This window comes from Barbatula barbatula (genome assembly GCF_947034865.1).
Source record: "Barbatula barbatula genome assembly, chromosome: 10".
In the NCBI taxonomy this organism is placed as follows: Eukaryota; Metazoa; Chordata; class Actinopteri; order Cypriniformes; family Nemacheilidae; genus Barbatula; species Barbatula barbatula.
The window spans coordinates 18,343,894-18,364,323 of record NC_136773.1 but is presented as its reverse complement, the minus strand read 5'-3'; the positions used below and the strand labels follow the sequence as shown (position 1 = coordinate 18,364,323).

Genomic DNA, 20,430 nt, shown 5'->3' with positions numbered 1-20,430 from the left:
TGGAACACAAAATGAGTTTATTACTAGGAATAAAACAGAACTACACAAACTCATTGAGACGTATATGCTCAGCAAAAGGTTCATGGGCACACTGATATAAAGCACTAATAAAGTTCTGCATTATTTGCCATCTTTCCATTAGAAACAAATCAATCAAAAGAGGTATTCTCTATCAAAATAGTTTATTTAGAAGCTTTTTCTGTCACAAAAAGCATGACGGGATTATTTCTTATCACCAGGTTCTCCATCATACAATTTCAACTAAAACTGAGGGAAATTATTTTAATTGAAAATAAAATGCCAGTTTTTGCTTGAAAAGCTAGGGGGGAAAACAATGCAAATTCTTAAAAAAAGCAATACTTCACATCACTGTCATTGGTTCTCTAGAATCATACACTTTAAGCAACAATGTACATGGTGAAGAACATACACACGGAGGTTGATTGACTAATTTATAGGTGGATGAAAAAGTTCTAAAAAAGCAGTTCCATATTCCAGACTGCAAATGTACACACGCCAAATAAGACTGCGTTGTCATGTCCATAAAGCTCAGAGCCCTGTCTGTCCACCAGAAATTACCCCTCAGCTAAACAGGAGTGTGAAAAAACAAACAGGAGAGAGAGAAAATGACAGTTGTGGGGGGATGGAGCACAAAAATATGCATTGAATGTACATAGTTTTTATTATCGAAACCTACAGCATTCTTGGAATATCTCGAAAAATGAACGAGTGAAATGAACAGTGCCACTTCTCAACTTTATCACATCAATATAAAATCTAGACGTCCTCTCTCGGAGGGCAAAACAAGCAGAAACGTATCTGTGGCCTCTTTTCCCCAGGACATGAATTATGCAATGCCCTATGAGGTCAAAGAACGGTGACCATATCCCCATTTCTGGCAAATCCTGGGCGTCCAGAAACAGATGTCCCAGAAGCTGTACGAGGCAATGCTGACGTGCCTTATTTCCCGGGGATTTTGGCCCTTTTGCGTGCTATGGCATCCTCGACGGCCTTCAACTGTTTCAGCAGCTCCTCACGGCGAGAAAGGGTGCTGCTCGGCTTGGCCGAGCCTGAACCAGAAGCCGAGCTGGAACCGGATCCAGCTCCAGGTGGGGGAGGTTTACCAGCAGACACGGCCACAGGACCTTTTCCAGAGGACTTGGGTGGTGGAGAGAGAGGTCGCTTTCTGAATTTGAAAGTTGAAAAAGAAATGTTATATTTACCAAATCTGCAGTTTTATTCACACTATAAACTTTAAGCAGTCTTTGTAATAAAACATCTATATGGAAAAGAAACTATAGATGCATCTACATTTACCACTGAGATTGTTTTTGGACAACACGTGAATGTACACCTCTGTGGATTTATTGTGCTACAGGGTGGCCAATGGAAATCACCACACCTTCAAGGGATATTCAGAAAAATGTTATTAAAGAGAAAGTGGCATTAAGTACCTTTCTCCTTGTGGTGGCATTGGCCGAGGCCCTTGACCTTTGGATCGATCCATTCTGGGAGACAGCGGAGGCCGTCCTTGCATCCTCCTGTCTCGACCTATGTAAAGGGGAACATTTATTTAAGTCTCCCAAAGACAAAGAGAGATCTTAACCACAACCACATGCAAATATCGTTCTTTATATCAGCATACCGAAGGGGTATTCTGACGGACAACAAATTTGCTTTATTGTGTGTGTAGTTTACCTCTGTCAGGTGACAGCGCTATCCTCTTACTGAGAGGGGAAGGGGGTCGCTCTCTATCGGCAGGAAAGTACCTCTTCCTATTGCCTCTGTCGGTTTGCTGCTGGTCAAAAATTAAAAGAAGAAGTCACTGACCCATAATGCACTTCTGCAAAGCTCCTCAACGCAGCCTTGCGTCCTTTCTGTCATTTTACCTTGTTGAGCAACGTAAGTTTGATGTCCTTATGCGAGCCATATCCTCCTGGAGGACCCATGGGAGGCGGGTGCATAGGGTGTCCCCGGTTTCCAGACCCGGATCTCGGCATGCTAGAGTTGGTTTTGGATGGGAGCCCGGAGGGGTCAACACGCTTCCTCTCATCTTTAAAAGGCTCGTCTTTCTTTGGGGGTTTTCCTTTAATGGAACACCACAGGAAACGAAGATATTAAAATGACGGCCATGACTAATAACCCATGAGGCTTTGTTCAACAATGCCACAAAAAACAATAACAATAAGAGCCTCTCTATCATGATGGTTCAGTATCGGGTGTTGCCCAACATACTTGATTGTGTGAGACAGTGACAGAGCATTTGGTGACATGTCATTGTCTGGGAATATACAGAGCACAATACCTCTGTCTTTGTTGGGACCCCTGTCTCGCGGAGGCACCCTGTCCTTACGGGCGTGTCCTGGGGTGGGTGATCGGGAGCTGGCAGAGGACACAGGGCTAGCCAGGTCGGCGTACATGTCATCTGAATCGGCGCTCCTGACTGAGCTGCTACTAGAGGAGGCAGAGGAGACGGATGACACGCTGCTCACCGACAAAGACCTGGAAAAAACAAAAATGACATCTTGTTTTCCAATCTGATGGATTCTTAGATTTATTATGCTAACATTTAACCACATAAAAGGTGCATGAAATTATGTTTGCTATTGTGTCATATCTGTAACCCTTAAAAATGATTTGTGCATTTAACTTTTAAATGGAAAGGCTTTAGAGCGTTTTAATGGTCACTTTCGGACTTCGCTGTCTATACCGAGATTTCTGAGATCCGGATCGTGACCTTGAGAGCGATGCGGAGGATGAACGAGACCTCGAGTGTGAGCTGGAGGCGGAAAAACTGCTTACGCTACCACTGACGCTGCCACTGACTGTCCGCCTGCAGCAAAGATAGACACACAGTAATTCAATTAGTCATACAACATGGAAATAAAATGAGCTTTATTTGAAAACATAGAAGGGTGGACATGGTTTACAAAATCTCACAGAATATACACAAACAAGGATTGATGTGCCTCATTATAAAACAATGACTCAATTAAGAAATAATTGGCATTCATTCATAATAAACTGAAAGCCGACCAGTAACTTTCTCAGATCAGTAAGAATGTTTAACAAAAAGCCCGGGCAGGAGCTTTCTTGTGAAGCCTGAACGTACTTTCCTTTCAGAACGCCATGTCTGAGTTTAACAAACCACAGAGTACAAAAGGTTGCTGAGGATGTCAATATATGTAATAGCCTCTTAAAATCTGCAAATGGAAATATATAAGCCTAAACCCATTAGTAAGGGAAGAACATGCATGGTTCTGTCACGCATCACACTTCTTCTGTGTCATGTTCCTCTTTGACACAACAACAAACACAACCATGGACAGTACCACAAACTTTTATGGAAGACAATGCTGGCTTGGTAAAATGCATAGAAAGCATGTTCATTTTTACTTGGTATTCGATCTACTTCCTTCAAATTAAATGATTTGTTAGCCAACCATGCCAGTGTACATAATCTACTTTTTTTTACACATGCTAACTATTCACAAAGAATGTAAAACTAAATGCTTTGAATACAATATAAAGAGGAATTAAAAGCTTTCCCTTTCAAAATAACAGCCAGCTTCATATGCTCATCTGTCACAAAAAAGTAATGATGTGCTAAATGTGTCTGTCTGCCCTTGTAGTCAAAGTATACGTCAGGGTTAGTGAACAAACTACAAAACACTACCTAGTATTCAGGAAACTAATGTGAGGCATTCCTAACATACAGTTAAGATACTTCAAATTAAACCAGTGTTTCTCTAACTCAAATGCTTACTACATGTGCCTGCACGCCAATGATTCACTGACAGTGAAATTATGTTGTTAAGTCAACAGAAGTTTCTTTATGTAAGCGTATCGGAGAACCAACGGGGCAGGAGATTTTCCTGAACACCCATGCAGGGTATTCCACACGCACAGTAACACCTTGCTCTCCGTTAGATGAGTTACACACTGCTTCCCTGTATTAAAAGGCACTGGTACTGTTATGAAAGCACACATAGAGATTCGAACGTTGGGTAATGGTTCAATATGCAAATTCATCCAAATCACAAAATGTAAAAAAAACATGACAAAACAAACCTCTTGAATAGATCATCTTAAGATCTTGATGTAGTATGCATTCACTTTTACAGTTTTTTTGGTTTATCCCTTTAAATGGTTATAAAACAACCAAACAGTAGTGAGATGAGCTGTACCTGTGAGGTGGGTTGGGTTGACGTTCTTTCTTACGTCCTTCTCTTATGTTGGGGGGTTCTCTCGGCTCTCGTGGTCCAGGGGGCCTGCCACCCGGACGGGGGTTGGGGGGCTTAGCCACCTCCGCGATGGGCTTGGGCGGCTTCCCTGGCTGTCCAGGCAATGAGGGGCTGGGTGTCATTTTGGGGGGTCCTTTATCCTTGCGAGGAGGGGGTGGTGCACCAGACTTCACCGGGGAGCTTTTGACAAAAAAAACAAAACAAACAAAAAAAAAAACATTTTGTTTTCATTTGCTTCTAATAAATACGACATTTACCGATTCCAGACACCTACTTCAGAAAGCCCCAGCGAAAAATGTATATATATTATTAAACGCACAAGGCGCAGTTCAAAACCTGAAAGTCAGTATACAGAAATGTCCGGTAAGACGGGTACAATTATTCTTATTTTATTATTGACTTTAGGCACGCTATAATGGCAGCTCTGATATTCCAACAAGCATAATTCATAATGATCTAGACTGAAAGTAAACACAGACTTACAAATGTGTTTTGAAATATTTGTGTATTTACCCCTTCACTGCACCAAGAGGCTGCTCTACTTTGTTCTTAATAGTATTTTTTTGTGCTGTCAGGGACGGGGAGGGAGACGAAGAGAAAGATTTGGATCTGAAGAAAATGAAAATGAAGTGATTAATAACAGGAAGCAAATACCGCCAGTTACATGAATGTTAATGTTTCAGGCCAAAACCTGACAATGCCATATTAAGCAAACGTTGTTTCCTGACACATTAATTAGATCACGGTACAATAACTTTCATATTTTGATGCGATTTCTGATATCTTGCCTTGAGCGGCTTCCGCTGAAAGAGCTATGTTGAGAGGAGTGGCTCGAGTAGGAACTCATTGACCGCGAGCGAGACCGGGAGGAGCCAGAGCCTGAGAACGTCGAGGACCGGGATGACGACCTGTAAGATTTTGAAGAAATTAAATTCTTCAACTTCAATACATTTTTCTTTGGTGGATCCAGTCAACCTCAGATCTTAAAGCTCAAGGAGAGCTCTTCTACTTTTAGAGATGTCAATACCTAGAAGAATTGGACAGAGAAACAGAAGATCCAGAGGGTCTGTGTCGCCTGCGGCCGCGTGGAGGAGAGCCAGTGAGACCGGCCCTTCTCCTAGGGGATTTTGACCTGCGCCAGGGGTCCTTCCATTCATCTGGTCTTTTGGGCATGGGCATCATCTCTTTCTTAGGGGGTGGCTGCATTGGCCCTCTAGGAAGGAAAAAGGAAGGAATAAATTTTTATTAGACTGGCACCTGACACACTTTCATTTTCAAGATTAAAATCCACCTTTGTCAAGGCATTCTTTATTGTAACATAACCTTGAACTTCCTTTTAAGAAGCGATCATTCTTGTAAGAAAACAAACATCTGCAATTCTCTTAATTAAAACCAAATATTTACATTGGAAGGCTGAATTACCACATTCTCAGCCTAAGACAGAGGTGACTGCATGTCACCGACTTGTTTGTTTCTGCAATGTTTTAAATCAGATTTTTTTTGTGCCAGCTCAATAACAAGAGCCACGTTTTTTTGAAAACAAGGATTTCTTTATTTCCTTAAAAAAAATAAAAACAAGCGAAACATGCTTGCAAAAAATTTCAACTGTACATTAAGTTTTAAATGGACAATTCCATGTGCATGTCTAACTCCTTTGGTTTTGTAGTGAATTATGCTGAATAAGTGGTTACAGACTATATCCTTCCCCATGACTGAAGAGGAAGCTCCAGTTTCCAACAAACTTCTTATTGGTTGTGTCAAATATTTACTTTTATTTGTGGCTTTTATATATCTATATTTGGGGCTTTATAACCACCAATAATTCTCACACTTGAAACAGAACTGGCATAAATTTACTAGGCAAACAATGTACTTAATATACTGTACTATTCAAATATTGTTGCTGCAATAATTCCAGCTCAATATGCTTTTGGGTCCCTGACACTCTTTAAAAAGGTCAGCCGTTAGTTCTTAATCGCCCTCATTGAACACTACCGTGACTTATATTGAACAAGTTGCTGAGTTATATTTAGGCATCATACTATAAAACACTAGGGGTGTGCAAGATCTCGTGGCACGAAGTCTCGCGAGAACACAATACGCTCACGCAATTAGCATGATGGGTGTGATTGGGCTCAAAATTGCGAGCGTATTAATAGCATACGCTCCCTAAATATAACCTGCTTGACCTAAAAATAGAGTGCACATTTTGTTGTGGTGTGACCAGTTTTCATTACTGTACAGAACACACTAATAACTAAACAATGTATGTGCCTACTGTGAGCAGAGCTAGAGTGACCGGCCAGGCCATGCGACAACATGATTTTCCTTACTATGCAATAGCATATAGAGAAAACAGCCACAGCTCTTTACTAAAAGCATATTTTTTGTGCAATAACTGCCTGTCATATGAGTTTGTGACAAAACATTTTGCAGTATTTACATAAAGTTCATTACTGCATCATAGAATTCATTAAAATAGAAGTTCTATTTGTATTATAAAGTACAAGGTGATTTTATAATTTTGTGTTTTAGGGTGAATAAAATAAATATTTTCACTATATATTTCATCAATGAGGATTTCTTTAAAAATCTTGTCTCATTCTCTTGAACCCAGTCTAGGATAAGCGTCTCAAACCCCTATAAAAGACACAACATCATAAAATATTTCTCACACACCGCGTGTAGAAGTAAATATTTGCTTTTCAAAAAGAGCATACTGGGTTTCAGAGAAGTTATGAGAATACAAATTGCAGCACTTATGATGTACTTAAATTACACCCGGTTGCTTTGAGCCCCAACCTTCCAACACTAACTTGATCAATACCTCTGGATATTCCAGATGACCAAAAAGTTTAAGATTCAAGATTCAAGCAATCATTACGCGAGTAGTTAAACGAAGGCATTTGCCCCAACCTTCCAACACTAACTTGATCAATACCTCTGGATATTCCAGATGACTAAAAAGTTTAAGATTCAAGCAATCATTACGCGAGTAGTTAAACTAAGGCATTTCCACACCTTTACACAGAATACATTAAGGTATGTCTTTTAATGACTAAGGTCATCCAGCCTGGGAACTGGAATGTCCTTTAACGGTGACGTAAAAGTAAACAAACCCAAGGCAGTAGGTGTTACGGAGTGTCTAAAAATAGCACACAGAGCTATTTTTAGATGAAATCCGAGCCCACCTTTAATTTCCTGCTTGGTGGGAGAAAAAGGAACTGTTGCCATTCCATGAAGGAAAGAGTAATACTGTCAATAACAGGCAAATCCCCAATCAACTTTACATAAAAATAAAGAGTTGAATACTTATCAGTATTTTTAATATGTTTTGATGTGAAAAAAAGTTGCAAGTTGTTTTAAGCATAAAAAACTCGAACCGATAAAAGGTATAAAGACACCTGCCAAATATTAACATTAGTATGTAAAGAAAGATTGTAGAATTTTTCAAATTAAATAGGCACATAGACATACGTTTCCACATAACATTTCTTCACTGCATAGATCAAATGTTGATAAAAACCAGCATGCTGTGATGCTCGGCTTAAATATACATTAACTTTCTGTAAAGAATGCTGTTCTCCATGTACAAACACGTTCACTGCTGAGGAAATATGCTCTTTTTTTTATTCCAAAAAGAATCATTCAAAACGACCCTGACATGTTTATCTTTCATCGATACCTTAAAATTGCAAGTGTCCTTTTTTTGCTCTTTCAGACAGATTCTTGAAATAATTCAGTATATTGCATCAGCGTACGCTGAATCATGAAATATGATCACTGCTTTCCATCATTGAAAAATATGTTAACTATTTAACTCAAAACACGCTGTTCCTTATCATGGGAAATGACACTTTAGGAATGAGGAACGTAACCTCTGTTCTGGCAGCTGCCATCTAATGACATAGCCTGCTCGAGTAGGCTTTATAAGCATGCGGCACTATTTTCGGACTCGATCTGAAAGAAAGCAGAAGGAAAATAACATTCCAACAGCTTGGTAGATGACGCAAGGCTTGTGTAACAAACAGGGCATAAAGTATGGTCCATACTGTAGCTTGTTCATCATCAGTGAGTTAATACACAGTAAAGCCTCTTTTTTTTCCTACTTGCTACTTTTTGATGAATAGAAATTGACCATAAGGCTAGCTTTTGAATTAATGAATATAGATTTGTTTATGAATATTGTGTTTTCTAAGAACTGCCTAAACAACATTTGCCATTGAAAACATTCCAGACCTTCTTAATGATCAAACTAAATAAAAATAAAATTTAATAAATCTATCGTGTGCGATATAGGGGTCGGCCGATTATCGAAGTCATTTTTATTATTATCGACATCTGTCATTTTCAAAGCCGATAAATTAACACTATTTGGCTCTAATGCAGCCACCTGTGTTGCAACAAGCCACTCTCTTGCCTAGAGCAAAGGCCGCCCACCTCCCATGTGATATGCCAGTCAACGCAGAAGGCTGAAGAAACTGAAAGGATTGCAATGCACTCTCGCACTGAAGGCATTTGCTAGCTCGAGCTGCTTCAGCGATTTGGAATCAGTTGACGGAATTGGCATTTGCAGAGAAAGAACTTAAATACTCCAGTAAATTTGGTCACACGTGATTCGAAACTGTGATTGTTCTACTTTTATTTGTGTGTACTCATTATCTACAAAATGTTTTGCTTTTGTAGAGTAATGAAAATATACAATATATCTTTCTGAAACACGTCATTTAAACAGACTAAAACTCAATTTCTTTTTCAGGAACGTAAAAAACATGTCTAAAGATAGCTTTAAATGTCTACTTTTAAATTATCCAGTTAATATTAATATTCTCTGATTATGTACGATGTATGAAACTAAAAACAGTTACTCCGACATCAGCTCATTAATGTGATCACATCCTTGCGCAGAGCGCAAAACAATGGCAAAACAAAATAGCCAGATTCTTCGTCAAAGAAGAGGAAAAGTTAGCATTTTATTTAAAAAAAAGAAATCACCCCTTTCATTGTAAATTATGACTGCATCAAGTGGAGCAAATTCTTTCCGACGAGTATCGTATCTTTCTGTCCTTCCTGTTTAACATGGTGTTACGTAGTAAATGTTTGTCAGAGCAAAATTCTTAATTTTGAACATATTTTCCTTTTTACACCCGACCTGGTGTAAAGAAACGCATATCGGTCAACCCTTGTGCGATGCATATCACACAACGGTAAATGGTCAATGAACCATATTAAAGGGAGAGTTTACCCAAAAATGAAAATTCTGTCATCATTTAATCAGATTGTTCCAAACCTCTATAAATGTCTTTGTTCTGGTAGAAACAAAGGAAGATATTTGGAAGAATGTCAGTTACCAAACAGATGTCATCCCCCATTGACCTCCAGAGTACGTAATTTCCCTCAATAAGGCAGTAAATGGGGGATGCGACCTGTTTGGTAAATTACCTTCTTCCAAATATCTTCCTTTGTGTTTAACAGAACAAAGCAATTTGTCAAGGTTTGGAACCACCTGAGGATACGTAAATATTGATAGAAATTTAATTTTAGGTTGTACCATCCATTTAACTGCAGCCCAGGTTAACTGCAGTGATGCAATACTCGTACATCCAAACAGATCTAAATAAATACACAAGCTATTTCATCACAACCAGATAAATTCTCTCGATGCATCATCACTATACAATGATGAAACCTACAACACGAGCAAAACTAATGATGGTACAATTCCAGTGTTGCAAGATAAATTGGAAATATTTGGGCAAACAAAAGACAGGGAAACCTAACCTGTTTTCTTGAACCCTGAAGTATTCTGCTATAAATAGGAATAGTTGTAGTCTCTGCACTTAACATAATTTGAGTGATTTGCATTCCTCCTAAAAATAAAAAGTTGCATCTATAAGCACGCAAAATAATAAGAACCACTGAGAAACTGCTATATCAGCAGTATCTGACAGGGTATATCCTCTAGTATTTCAATTGCTTCAAAATGCCTTGACATTATTGTCAGGGTCTGGAATATCACAGACGGTTGAATGAAACGGATTCAGCAGAAGAACAACAATACATCAATACATAACAATGAAGGGGCAGACAGAGGAATATACCACACACAAAAACAATGGAAAAGGGAAGCAGGATTGCTTCCTCTTCTATATTCACCTTATCTTTAGACAAACCTGACTCATCATCAAAACATGAAAAAACTTGAAAAATCTAAAAATGTAAGCATGCCATGAATGTGCATCCAATGTGCAAGATGAGCATTATATTACTATCAAGTTAATACCTTAATGTACAAAGTAAAAATTATGATTTATGATTACTACAAGAATTTTAGTTTTTATTAATACTGACTATAAACTGTCAATGTCTACTAGAGAAATACTTAAAATAAAAAAAGACTGAAAGACAGAAGTTCCGTAGGCGGGCGCTAACAAAAACCAAGTGCGAATTGAGTTTGATGACTGTTAAATAGTGAGATATAGAAAGTCAAACATAACAAAGCCATCTGTCTAACAATAAAAATTAGAAATGGTAAGATTTTAGAGATTAAACTACTTGACCTACATAATTCAACTGAAAACTTCAGTGGTTTGTCACCTAATGTAAGATGTTTAACGTGCATTCGACTTAAAATGCCTAAAAAACATAACCGACAGCATACAGTATATTTAGCTTATCTCTCTGTTTTAACATTTGAAATATTACAAAATATGCAGAGCGGGGGGTCGCGAGGACCTGGATTAAGAATCAGAAAAAAATAAGACTGTGTAAATTAAATGGTGGACTTAATCAACATTAAATAGAGATTTTACCAAAAATTGTCATTTCATTGCCTGTGATAATAGTTTTGCAATCTATTGAATTCTTCAATGTACAGTTTTATAATGCTTATTGAAGCTTCTTAGTTATTAAGCCCAAAGTGTGAATGTTACTAACCTCTTTTCTTGGTTTATAATTCTAAATGCTCACTTTTGTTTAGACATGTATGTTGATGTTGGACTTAATATTTGATGTAATAAAACAAGAGTTTTCATCAAAGTCAAGTCATAGTTTTTTTGGCAGCATTTAAGTAAATTCTCTTGTAGGATATTATTCCTAATTATAAAACGGTCGGTTCTGGTCCTTGATTCTGTGCCGAGTTCTAAGCCGTTATAAAATACCGCGGTAACCTAAGCTTCTTGGAGGTTATTGCTTGAGTAGTAAAAATGTGTGGTGTTAAAGAATGATTTGTGCATCAATAAGCTGGTTTATTATGTTGACAGCCTGGTGTTGTGGGCTGCTCCTGGTGAAGAAGTCCAGGGCCACTTTTCATTCCCAGTCCGCCACTGCCTGCCACGATTCCTTTTCGGACTACAATTTCCTTAAGTGAGTTAGTCATATTCTTTAACTAAACTAGTGCGTGACGATGATCAAACAACATCAATAACCTCATCAGCCACATAAACTCGTGCACAAAAAACGTGCCTTGACAAATCCTGATAAAGAGTGAAACTGCCATGCACACCTTTAGACGTCATAGGGAGTTACTTAATAGAAGCAAGCGGATCACACTCCAATTTTACCACACCTGGGCAGCTGTAAACCTTAATGTCTACACTTAATGAGTTCCTTCCTTCAGTCTTTTGCAAAGACTGAAAATTTCCCTCATTTCAGAATGACGTGCTTGGTACTGCAGTGTAATAAATTTACGTCAGGTTTAAACAAGTAAGGCGTCACAACAACATGCAACAATAGTCAAAACTTTCACCTGCGATAGAACAATAGGAGAAATTGTACAGTTATGTGAGTGATTCCAAAATCATGCAATAGTTGCAGAGCTGTATTTACTCATGTGTATTTTTATTATTACATATACGTCATAGGTTCAGCAAATTGTGCTATGCAGGGACGCACAATGCAACAAGCCACAGTGTTAATACATTCTTCCAGAGAACTATTCATTTGATCAGGGATAGAAGAAAGCTTAACCGGAAAAATTACATACTTCTGCTTTAATATACAAAAAAGCATTATCTTCTAAAAATCGCGTGGAAAAACCAGATTTAATTTCTGTTTAAATGACATTGTTTAATTCAGATCACTGTCAATGATTGTGGAGTTTAGTGAACGGAAACCGTTTATGGATCATCACAAAGGCAGAAAGGTTAACCGTGCATTTTTTACTTTTTTCCCAAGCATCTTCAAAAAGTTGCCCTAACTGTGATTCCATTCACACAAAATGATAAGAATCACTGTCACCACTGTTATATAATGGTGCTACTTAAGACAAAAACGTCTGCCAAACGAATAAATGTAAGACATTACCACATTCGACAAAGCAGGTGTACATCATCTCTTTTTGGACATCCTGATAAATGATTCCCTGCGCTAGTATCATGGCACAAATTCATGTTTATACTTGCATCACTAAAGCTTTGCCCTTTATTTATTTAGAGAATATCAGTTCACCTAGAGGCGGAAATCTTCAAATCTAGTCTGAGATCTGGGCTAAATGATTGAAATGTGAATCTCTATATCAAACATGCAATCTAAGTGAGGAAAGGCAGGTAAAATGTAGTGATAGGGAAGAAATTACCGTAAGGGGAAATAAAACCAAATTTGTACTTTACGTAACAGCTATAATAGCATAGACCAGGGGAAAAAACGGACCATGAGAAATAAGCTCTTTAGCATTTCTACAGTTCAAAGAGGTGACCTTAAAAGACTTATACATTTAAAATTCAGGCCATCACAAAACAGGTCAGTGTGCAACTAAGTGGAGGCTTATTCAAATAATGATGCAGTATTGCCCACGAGTAAAAGTAAAGTCAAAACCACACATGAGCGGAAATGTCATATGTGAAATTCCGTCAATTTAACAACAAGAATCAACTCCATATAAACTTCCCAAACATTCGAGCTATTACAAACTGAAGATTATGAGAAGCTTGAGACTCACCTGGGGGGCATGTTAGAGGGTGAACGTGGTGGTTTAAGTGGCTTTTCTTTCTCTTCCTTCTTCTCCCGTGGCTCTTTGGGTGGTCGTTCCCTGGGCCGTCCCTCCTTATCATCCCGTTTCAGACGATCTCTCTCCCATTCCTCCTTCCTGCGCTGTCTCTCCTTCTCGCGTTCCCTCTCTCTTTCTCTCTCGCGTTCTCTCTGTCTGCGTTCCCGTTCCCGGTGGTCTCTCTCGCGTTCCCGTTCCCTTTCTCTGTGGCGCTCGCGAGGGTCTCGCTCCCGCTCTCGGTCCTGATGCAAACAAGAAACGTCAGTCTAATCACCAGCTTGAGTACAAATTGACCTATTTTCTACTAAAACAGAGTTCCCCTTGCAGGTTATCTGTTGTATAAGAGTTTAAGTCAGTTATCGGGAAGTCATCTGAAACACAAATCATTCTGTATGTGTTCGAAACCGTAAGGTTTTATAAATAAACAACATCAGTAACATGCTGAAAGCACTTTGGAAGGAGTGATGATTAAAATGTTTTATCAGTATGTACTCACAGGGTAATAAGGCAGCGGGGTCTCTGTGTACTGCACCCTGAAGTTCTCATACTGGCCTCCTCGCCAGAGAGCCTCCATCTCATAATCATAGTACGGGTCAGCATACGGATCACTATAACAGAAACAGGCAGAATTTTTGGGTGAAGTATCCCTTTAATTTAGAGTGGATAACAACATGAATGCATTGCTTCTAAAACGTACCCATAACCTGGATCTCTGATCTCTATATCACTGCAACGTACAATAGGGAAAAAATAATAATTAGTAACCTAGATTAATGGTTTACTATTATATTTATTAATATAGTAAAGTTTGGTCTTAATTAAATAAAACTACATGCATAATAATCACACGCATATGCAAAATGTTGCTTGTCACACCGCAGAACATTCCAACATCCCAAAACCGATTTCAACTTATTTCTTTAGACCTCAATGAACCGGCAGCAACTATTCACAAACCTAAGCTGTAAACTGGAAGATGCCCAGAAGTTACTGAAAAGCTTCTGTTCCGTACCTAGGATCTCTGATTTCCCTTGTGATGCGATAGCCGCGTTCCCTAAAGAAATCATTTTCCTTGTCAAAGTCTCGATCATCTTCACCGATGGTTACGGTAAATCGTTTCTCCTCAAAATCCGGTTCCTGTTCTTTCCTAATAGTGGCTTTCTTCAAGACCTAAAGACATGCAAAAAAGGCCAAGAGTTAGTACAAATTTAACCCCCCACAAACCACCCAGCTGGACCAGGGCTTTCCATTATACAATAAAACAGGTGCTTTCCCTTCTCAGCAGTCGTCCCTGTCAGAATTAGTTTTGCTTTTAGCGTAGCCTGAGTTTCAAATAAATATAACATGTAATCTTAGAAACAAAGTGTGGAGATCACAGAAACATTGCAGAACATATTACAAAGTCATTTGAATGAAGTTCCCACCAAAAATCCCAAGGTCTCGTCAAACAGCCTTATCATTATGCTAATATACAATCTCTCTCTCTTCTGCACAATAATAAATGTACCTCTTTGGCATGTCTAAGGCCTCTTTCCCAGGCGCTCTCCACAGGAGGATCTATAGGAGGCGGCGGCGGAGGTAATTCTTCTACTGCAGGCCCCCCCTAAAAAAACATCCAATTCACATTAAAACGTGGCAATGGCAAGACTTCTTAGTTGAATATTCTATACACTAAGGAAGAAATAAAAGAGTGAAAATAAACCACATATACCCAGGGGTTTGCAGGCATCAGCGGGTGAGGTCCTCCTCCCGCAGGAGGGGCTCCATTAGGAGAGAAGGGGTCTGGTTTGGTGATGAGGGAGTAGTTGCCTTTATCATTGACTCCTGGATGGATGAACCTACAGATCATGCCCCAAGTGCAATTTCCTAACAGAGACAGAGGTCAACATATTTGATACAAACGTATGTTATTGAAAAAAGGATTAATTCATGGTTGAACAAAACCTTTCAATCATCCCTAAAAAAAATGAAGTTACTTCTATAATATGTGTAAAATCCAAGCCATCAATACAACAGTGCACAGATTTGACAGACACGGTACAGAATTATTCAAAGTTAAGACAGGTTAACCACAATTATGATATTTGTCTGACAATTCAATGTTTAATAAATAATTGCAAATTATTGTGATTATTCAATTGATTCCTTTACAAAATTGTCTCTTGAAGTAAATGACAATTCACATATAGGAATAAGTGTATTATTCTTATGGAATTCTATGAATAACCTAAACACTCACTATAAATTGACCATAACAGACAAAGACTGACAGATATATGGTCACACTTCGGTATAGGGGGATATTCTTGCAATTTACAAACCATTAACTATGACTTCTTCCACAATAAACTCATAATTTGTTCCTTATTAATAGTAAGTATGGTAGTTGTTAGGTTAAGGTATTGGGTAGGATTAGAGATGTAGATTATGGTCATGCAGAATATGTGCTATGTAAGTACTTAAAAACAGCTTGGCAATAATAGGTATGCTAATAATTAGTTAATAGTGAGAATTGCCCCTACACTGAAGCCTTAGCTAAAATATTGTTGTTTGCATCTAGATTTCTGCATTTCAACATTTAAAATTATTATGTCAATCAAGTTTTATCAAAATATACAAAGATGACACAACATGAATTATGGAAAAATGGTGGACGCGGGGGTGCTGCAGATGTTAGAGATGTAGGAAAAAAATGCAGTTAGTTCAAATAACTCTGATCAAATAATTTTAATACCATAATTGTTAGTAAGTTATTAGACAGTGTAACCAAGAAAATCTAGAAACATTATATTATGATGTCAATGGGTTGACTAAAAGCATGCATGACATTAAAATCAAAACAGACTGATGTTTTGTCACAATTGCTCTGCAGTTCAGTTTTCTCCTGGGAAAGAAATTCTGCATTCAATAGCTCCCTCTACTGTTATAATCTGGAAATATACTAACGTAAAAACTAAAGGCAGGTGTCATCGTGAATACCAGACCTGCACAAGTTTCCTAGATAGAAGGCTTGTAAAAACTGCTTCTGGTAGTCTAAAAGGTAAATGTAAGGTAAACCACAACTGATACATTCACAGAATTGCTTATTTGGCACAATCAGAAAAGTCTGAAATCCAGTGGTGGGTAGAGTAGCCTAAATCTTTACTCAAGTAAAAGTACAAGTAACTGGAGAAAGTGTTACTAAAAGCAAAAGTCACTATTTAAAAAAATTATTTAAGTAAAAGCAAAAAAGTATGCAATGAAAAAACTACTCAAGTAGCCAGTTACTTCGTTACTTTGTATCTGAATCTATAGGCCTACAATTCATCAAATTAATATTAACGCCAATGTTTTTATATTAAATTTTAATCAATATTTTTTATTATTATTATCATAAGAAGATATCTTTGCAATATACAGATACTAAAGAATAGACAAGCACAGAAAAGACTGAAAATGTAATCTAGACCCAATATCAATGTAGCCCACACAACTACCACTTATTTTGAATAACAGACCATGTCAAACTAAAGTGATTCTGAGTTTTAAGTTTACAATGCATTTAACAAAACTCCTATTTCCAAAGATGATCTAAACATCTGCAGTGCTCACCAAAACTGATTTTAGACCAAACTCATGTTTTGTTGTGAAAAGCTCTTACTTGTAAACATACAGTAAGCAGTGAACCACACGGCCATCAAGAAGTTTTCTTCCTTCTGTTCTACAAATGTATATTTCTGCGAGCCCACGTCTCTGAGTCTAACATGTCATGCGCATGTTGCGGTGTCTGACGAACAGGTCATGCGAGGGGGCGCATTTATCAATGCTGGCTAACAATATAACACATTTGCAGTTTTGTTTGGATAAATATAGATTCATATCCACTTCATCCAACACTCATACGAGGAGTGAGTAATCCACCGCTTCAGATGAATCAGATCGTGCTGTGACCTAACAAATCATTGGAACGGATTCGTGAACTTTTTAAGCGGTTTTGCCCATTGTTCAATTAATGCATTTGAAAGAATCGACTCAAAATAATTAATTACTCGGGATTGCCTGCAAAAAGAGACGACAATTTTGTGCATAATTTAAAATGAAGGAACGTCATGCAGTGTAACTAAGTAAAAGTACAGATTTTCTATAAGAAATAGAAAAGAACCCACTTTTCATTTTACATTCAAAGTACATATTTTCCAAAATGTTACTCAAGTAAATGTAACGAAGTAAATGCAGCGCGTTACTACCCACCTCTGCTAAAATAACATGAATGAAGAAGTACCTTTCATAAAAAACCTGCAGATGGGTCTTGGTCTGATCTTCCTGTCCGTGGGGTCCTTCACCTCTCCCTCTTCCAGATCATCATCCTGAAATAAACAGAAGGATGGAATAACGTAAAATGTGTAATCGTTCTTTCTGTTTAATTTTAAGTCAAAGATCAGAGATTATATAGTCGACCTACAAATGGTTTAAGTAATAGTTGTCTCGTGTGCAATAGAATTAAAAAATATCATAAAATGTTGACATTGCACAGTCTAAACGTACATTTGCTAATATAAAAATGTGTTATCAAAAAGTCTAGATGGATGTGCAATGGTTTTAGTTTCTAGTTTTATTTTTTAGATAGCATGATAGGCTCCAAAAGTAGACACAAAATGAAAGTGGGTTGCAGTCCAAACATGCATAGAATATAAAAAAGGCTATATTTGAGCATTTACTTACATCAATCTCGCCCTCATCAATTTCTCCATCATCTTCATCTTTCTTTTTATCACGAAACGAGTCTCTCCTGCCTCCTTCCTTACCCTTGGAGTCCACATATTTTTTTCGTGGAGAGTCTGTATTGTCCGGTGGCAGAATGGGTTTCCTTTCCTTTTTCTTCCTTCTCTTTTCCTCTTCTTCATCCTCTTCACCATAATCTCTAACCTCGCCAACAGGAACCTTTTCTGCATCCACCTCCTCAGGAGCAGCAGTGCTGGGCTCCTCGGGAACCTCCTCATCGTAATCCAGCTCATGTTCATCTAGATCTCTGGATACAGAAGACTCATCTTTCAAATCACTCACTACCATCACCGCCCTTCTCCTCCTCCGTTCCTCTTCCTCGTCCTCCTCAAGCACAGAACGGCCAAGGTTAGATTTGGTGGTTTCTTCAATGCCTTCATCATCCTCGTACTCTCCTCTTGTGTCTTCCTTCTCCTCCTCTACTGGGGTGAAAGGTCGCTCGTGGTCTGGCTCTGGTGACTCGGGATCGGGTGATCTTGGTGTTTCTAGAATTTCCTCCACTGGAGAACGGCTGCCATCCTGCCTGCTCCCTTGAACTTGTTGGTGGATGTTTTCTACCACGTCACCATCCATCTTGTAGTCCTCCTGGTCTGAAATTTCCTCTGGATCTTCATCAGCTGCAAGCCTGTCTCCATCAAAATCAGAGTCTCCTCCATCCTCCTGTCCTTCATTTTCATCATCGTTCAAAAGCTCACTATCCGACACTGCCTTGCCTTCTTCTGTTGGGGACTCGGGCGACTCCAGCAGCTCGCTGTCAGAGAGACCCTTCTCCTCCTCCTCAGGGGATTGTGGGGATTGGGTCGGGCTCTCAGGCGTATCCATTAGCAAGAACTCTGAAGTAAAATTTCAATGGCAGCCAATAAATTAATCCAACACACACAAAAATTTCACTGAAAAAAGTTCAGACAGGTAAAAAAAAGGAAATACAACGAAAATAATTGTACTTTTTTTTCCTAGGAACACAAAAATGTTCATGCATGCAAGTACAAAAGACGCTTAATTGCTGGTATCATAAGATAATATACATTAATTTGAGCTACAAATACGGCACAGGTACCTTAACCACCATAAAAATAACACAATAACGATATTGATTGTAAAAAACTATAGCATTACACAGTATAAAAACGTAATATTAGTATTTTTATGACAGTGGTAGCTAAAATCACTTTACCACAATTTAACAACAAATTAATTCTAATATGTGTAATATATACGGCATTTTAGTAGAAACTGTGGTCACCATGGTATATTTATGTACTTATTGAACGAACATTGCGTGCATCCACAATAACATCTCCACGTTAGCCTGCTAACGTGATAATAGCATGGCCGGATTTAAAACTTTACCAATTTACCATATTTCACAAACTCCAGTCACTGAATCATACGGAACATGTTTACCTTCTCAGATTTAAGGCAATGGGTTCATTTGAGGGCGACACATGTTTTCTTAGCCGCTTTAGCTTTAACGGGAAAGCTCATTGATGGCGATGCTGCTAACAGGCCTGAATCCTGCGCGCTCCCTAGACGACGACGTAAATTCGGAGATTTCCCACACGATCGCGCTACGTAAACATCGAAACGTAACTTTAAACAGCCCACGCGAGAATGCAAGACTCTAAATTAACCGGTTAAAGCGTCGCATTGTTGCTTCGATGCACGATGTCTAAAGTATCATGCAACAATAAGCGCTCCCTCCTACAAAACACTGAGATCGCGAATTAAACACATTCGGTCACCTTTCAAAGCACAGAGTCTTTAAAGACAGGGTCTCGGTGAAGGGAGTCACCCGGTCTCTCGCTTCAAGGTGACTGCGTTCAAAAAAATGAACGATTTGTCGGGTTTTTTAATTTTCTTTACCGGAGAAATTCATAAACCCTGCACGGCACAGTGAGGGCGGCCATTACCCGGACGTCATCAAAGCGCGACATCTACTGCTGAGTGACACAATAGTATCTGAAAACCTCATTACATTTTATTACAACTCCTTACATTACAAACATTTTAACAGTTTTATATGTTTATTTTTTTATTACTGTCAGTACAAGCCATGTGCTTTTCACAAATAAAATGATGTAGCATTATAATTGTTTCTGGTCACATATTAACGGCACAAATTATAAAAGTTATAAAAACAATTAAAATGCACGTGTTTTATTTACGTTTGATTATATATTGTTATTAACAATAAATAATATGTATAATAAAATATACAATATGTCCTCATTCTAACAGTAGCAGCTGACTACAGCATGCAACATTTTTGTCTGTAGGGTTAATGTTTTTTTTATTATTTTCTATTACTGGTAAAAGAGCAGTATGTGTTTGTGTAAGAATATTACATTTAACAGCGTCATACAAGACGTTTTTCCAACCAGTTACGAATTTCCATTAACCTTCTCCACTAAGGGGAGCTATTGTAACGAAATGATCTGC

The 20,430-nt window shown here is 38.3% G+C and overlaps 1 protein-coding gene across 6 annotated transcripts; it reads right to left on the bottom strand.

The window, feature by feature from the left end:
* Positions 1 to 19,961, bottom strand: zc3h18 (zinc finger CCCH-type containing 18). Of its 6 annotated transcripts, none has more exons than XM_079465602.1 (19): positions 19,855 to 19,961; positions 17,932 to 18,824; positions 17,492 to 17,576; positions 14,942 to 15,096; positions 14,738 to 14,833; positions 14,243 to 14,400; positions 13,928 to 13,957; positions 13,727 to 13,838; positions 13,183 to 13,472; positions 5,272 to 5,457; positions 5,033 to 5,152; positions 4,758 to 4,853; positions 4,188 to 4,424; positions 2,711 to 2,833; positions 2,306 to 2,502; positions 1,890 to 2,086; positions 1,699 to 1,798; positions 1,455 to 1,551; positions 1 to 1,186 (listed from the first exon to the last, which is right to left on the bottom strand). In XM_079465602.1, the coding sequence occupies exons 1-19, from the start codon at positions 19,865 to 19,867 to the stop codon at positions 961 to 963; spliced, it is 3,411 nt and encodes a 1,136-aa protein (XP_079321728.1). In that variant the 5' UTR covers positions 19,868 to 19,961; the 3' UTR covers positions 1 to 960. The 6 variants fall into 6 exon arrangements, with proteins under 6 accessions (XP_079321728.1, XP_079321729.1, XP_079321733.1 ...); XM_079465603.1 differs by having other exon boundaries at positions 1,699 to 1,795; XM_079465607.1 differs by having other exon boundaries at positions 1,699 to 1,795; positions 19,396 to 19,942.
* Positions 19,962 to 20,430: the final 469 nt, after the last annotated feature.

Coding starts and splice junctions, on each gene's coding strand:
- zc3h18 (XM_079465602.1), bottom strand. Junction 1,799..1,889: donor AACTTACGTTGCTCAACAAG/GTAAAATGACAG, acceptor ATTTTTGACCAG/CAGCAAACCGACAGAGGCAA. Junction 1,187..1,454: donor ATGCCACCACAAGGAGAAAG/GTACTTAATGCC, acceptor TTTCAAATTCAG/AAAGCGACCTCTCTCTCCAC.